Source organism: Glycine max, chromosome 14, assembly GCF_000004515.6.
Source record: "Glycine max cultivar Williams 82 chromosome 14, Glycine_max_v4.0, whole genome shotgun sequence".
Classification (NCBI taxonomy): Eukaryota; Viridiplantae; Streptophyta; class Magnoliopsida; order Fabales; family Fabaceae; genus Glycine; species Glycine max.
The window spans coordinates 101,736-104,407 of record NC_038250.2 but is presented as its reverse complement, the minus strand read 5'-3'; the positions used below and the strand labels follow the sequence as shown (position 1 = coordinate 104,407).

The 2,672-nt window shown below is 30.9% G+C and overlaps 1 protein-coding gene across 1 annotated transcript; it reads right to left on the bottom strand.

Annotated features, from left to right (window-relative positions):
• Positions 1 to 995: 995 nt before the first annotated feature.
• LOC100527577 (uncharacterized) lies at positions 996 to 1,992 on the bottom strand. The gene has a single exon (XM_006595568.3). The coding sequence runs from the start codon at positions 1,711 to 1,713 to the stop codon at positions 1,336 to 1,338; it is 378 nt and encodes a 125-aa protein (XP_006595631.1). The 5' UTR covers positions 1,714 to 1,992; the 3' UTR covers positions 996 to 1,335.
• Between the last annotated feature and the right edge of the window lie 680 nt (positions 1,993 to 2,672).

The following is a 2,672-nucleotide window of genomic DNA, read 5'->3' as shown; positions in this document are numbered from 1 at the left end:
TTGTAATTTTATATACTATTTACTCACACTTTTATTATTAAATAAAAATTATTTTATTGGAACCATTCATGATCCATGAACTAAATTGTTGTAACTACATGAAATCTTAACCTTTAGCTTTTATTAATATTTGATAAACTTGAAATATAAAATATTAAAAAAAAATGTGTAAATGGTGATGAGATTTGTAAATTGAGCACTTTCCAGTTTTTTTAACTGGTGCCGGTGACTATTGAAGAAGATTATGAACAATCATGAGTGGGGGGGGACATTGAGGTCCAAAGTAAAAAATAAATATAATAAATTTATTAATTTTTATAATAATTATTTTAAATAATTATATCAATGATAATTTTTTATAAGCTCACAATATAAAACTTTTTAAAACTGAACATTTGTTGATATTTAATCTAATAATAGTATCTATTTGCTTATACTTTATGAAAACTTTAAATTCAACATATAAATTGATAAAAATTATTCTTGATAAATTTTTTTATTAAATGTATATTTTTACTAAATTTGATACTTTTGTCATTTAATCTTATGTTTTTTTAAAAAATAATCTGTTAAACAAAAACGTTATTTTCTTTCTTTTCACCTTCTAATCAAATATATATATATATAAAATCAAGCATTTCTCTCTCTTTTTTATCGTACCTACAAAAACAATATAAAAATGTACTCATTTTCTTACATACTTGTTTTCTCGTTATTTGTTTCTCACCGATTTCTCTTCTCTACGTGATTTTCTTCCTTACCGCCAACTGTCAAACGAAGCATTGCATTTAGGATTAAGCTATATTTGTTGTTTAGAAAGAAAAAACAGAAAACAAAGAAGAAATAGTGCACCGACACAAAGCAATAATAACCGTGGAAGGATGGCAGCTTAATTATACTATAACCGCCACGTAAAACGACGTCAGACGACGAGTAATGAAAAAGGAGAAAATAGGAGGACGTGGGAGAGGAAACTTCAATCTCACGGCAACAAGTTTAGAATTCAGCTATCATTATTTACGAATTACTTGGGCAGGGGATTCAGAAACAGAAAATTGGCAGGTTCTACATCCACCATACAATACAACTACAAGATAATAACAGTATGCAACAAGCACCCTAAAAATAAGATGTTTAATTTGTTCCATTAGGCAACAAATTTAATTATAACAATCCACAATTAATATAATATGCACGTAATTAACTGCGTACGGGCAACAAAATTAACATGAAGAATGAATTGTACATAAAATTGGCTTACGTAATGATTTCCACGGTGGATCTGAAATAAAGAGGTAAATTATTTGAAGGAAGCATTGAGAAATGTGGAGGGAATTATGAGAAGACTTGAGGTGAGGACCTGTGGTAGGTTTTGGGAAGAGTGGCGTGATCAGAAGTAGAGATGAACCTTCTGATCTCAGAGCGCAGCTTATAGAAAACATGGCTCCAAGTGCCCCTGTTGGGGGAGCCAAGGAGCTTAGTTTTCTGGTCGTTCATTTCGAGATCTGTGGCAAAGATGAGCTTCCTGGAGAGGATCCAGGCCCAGCATGTCCTTACATAGTCACCCATGGATGAGAGGGACTTGGATCTGGAAAATGACCATGTTGGGCTGTCTTGGATCTTCAGAGACAGCGAAGAAAGACGTCTGCGAAGGCCTCCTTCCTCTGAACGCGACGACACTGGCAGCGATGATGCCTTTGTACTGCCAAACATTATGCTCTGCTGTTTGCTCAAAGCTATGCTTTCGGAGAAAATATATCATATCATAAAGAGTGGTGAAATGGAACGTTTACAGCTCTACCACAGCCTGTTTTATTCCTTCTGTGGGGTCATTCACCATTCACCATTCACCATTCGCCATTTCTCTCTCTCCACCCATTGCCTTCTGTTCGGTGATGTGTTGCTATTTAATTTTACTTTTCTGGACTTGTCTGCTCTCGCATTGAATCCAATGACGCTTTCGTGAGGTGTTTTTGTGCCAAATTCAATAGTAGATCCAAATGCTTCATTGGTTGGCAATGTAATTGTCGGCTCTTCTCTCACGTGTTTTTTTTTTTTTTTTGTAATAATGATCCATTCAAATACTTTTTACTTTTTGTTTTTATATATTGCAAAAACATTTTCTAAATTTTTTAAGTCATATATTCTTGATTAAGAATATGAATGCTCAGAGAATTTTACCTCCTTAATTAAGTGAGTTTATTTGACTTAATTCAAAGGAAAAAAATATAAAAGTTTATATTATTTTTTGGTGGATTGGAGTATAAAAGAAAAAAAATAGTGATAAAAAATAATAAATGTGATGAGTGAATATAATAAAAAAACAAAATTTTAAAAATAATTTGAAATAAAATAAAATAGAAAATAAGTATATGTTTATAAGTATTTTACTTTAATTAGCTTGTGTACCAAGAAAAAAGTTAAACTGATCAAGGTCTACTTGCTTGTAAATTCTAAGGTCTTAAACAAAAAAAAATGATACATTTGTTCCTAATAAAAACAAAATTCATCATTAAATTCCTATCATGATATTCACATTTGTCTTTTTATATATTCACCAACTCTTTATAAAATATATTCTTTGAATCTCTGAATTTTAGGGGGCGCTTACCTGCAGCTTTGTTTTCTGTTTTTATTTTTTTTATTTTCAACCTTTATTTACAAAACTGTTA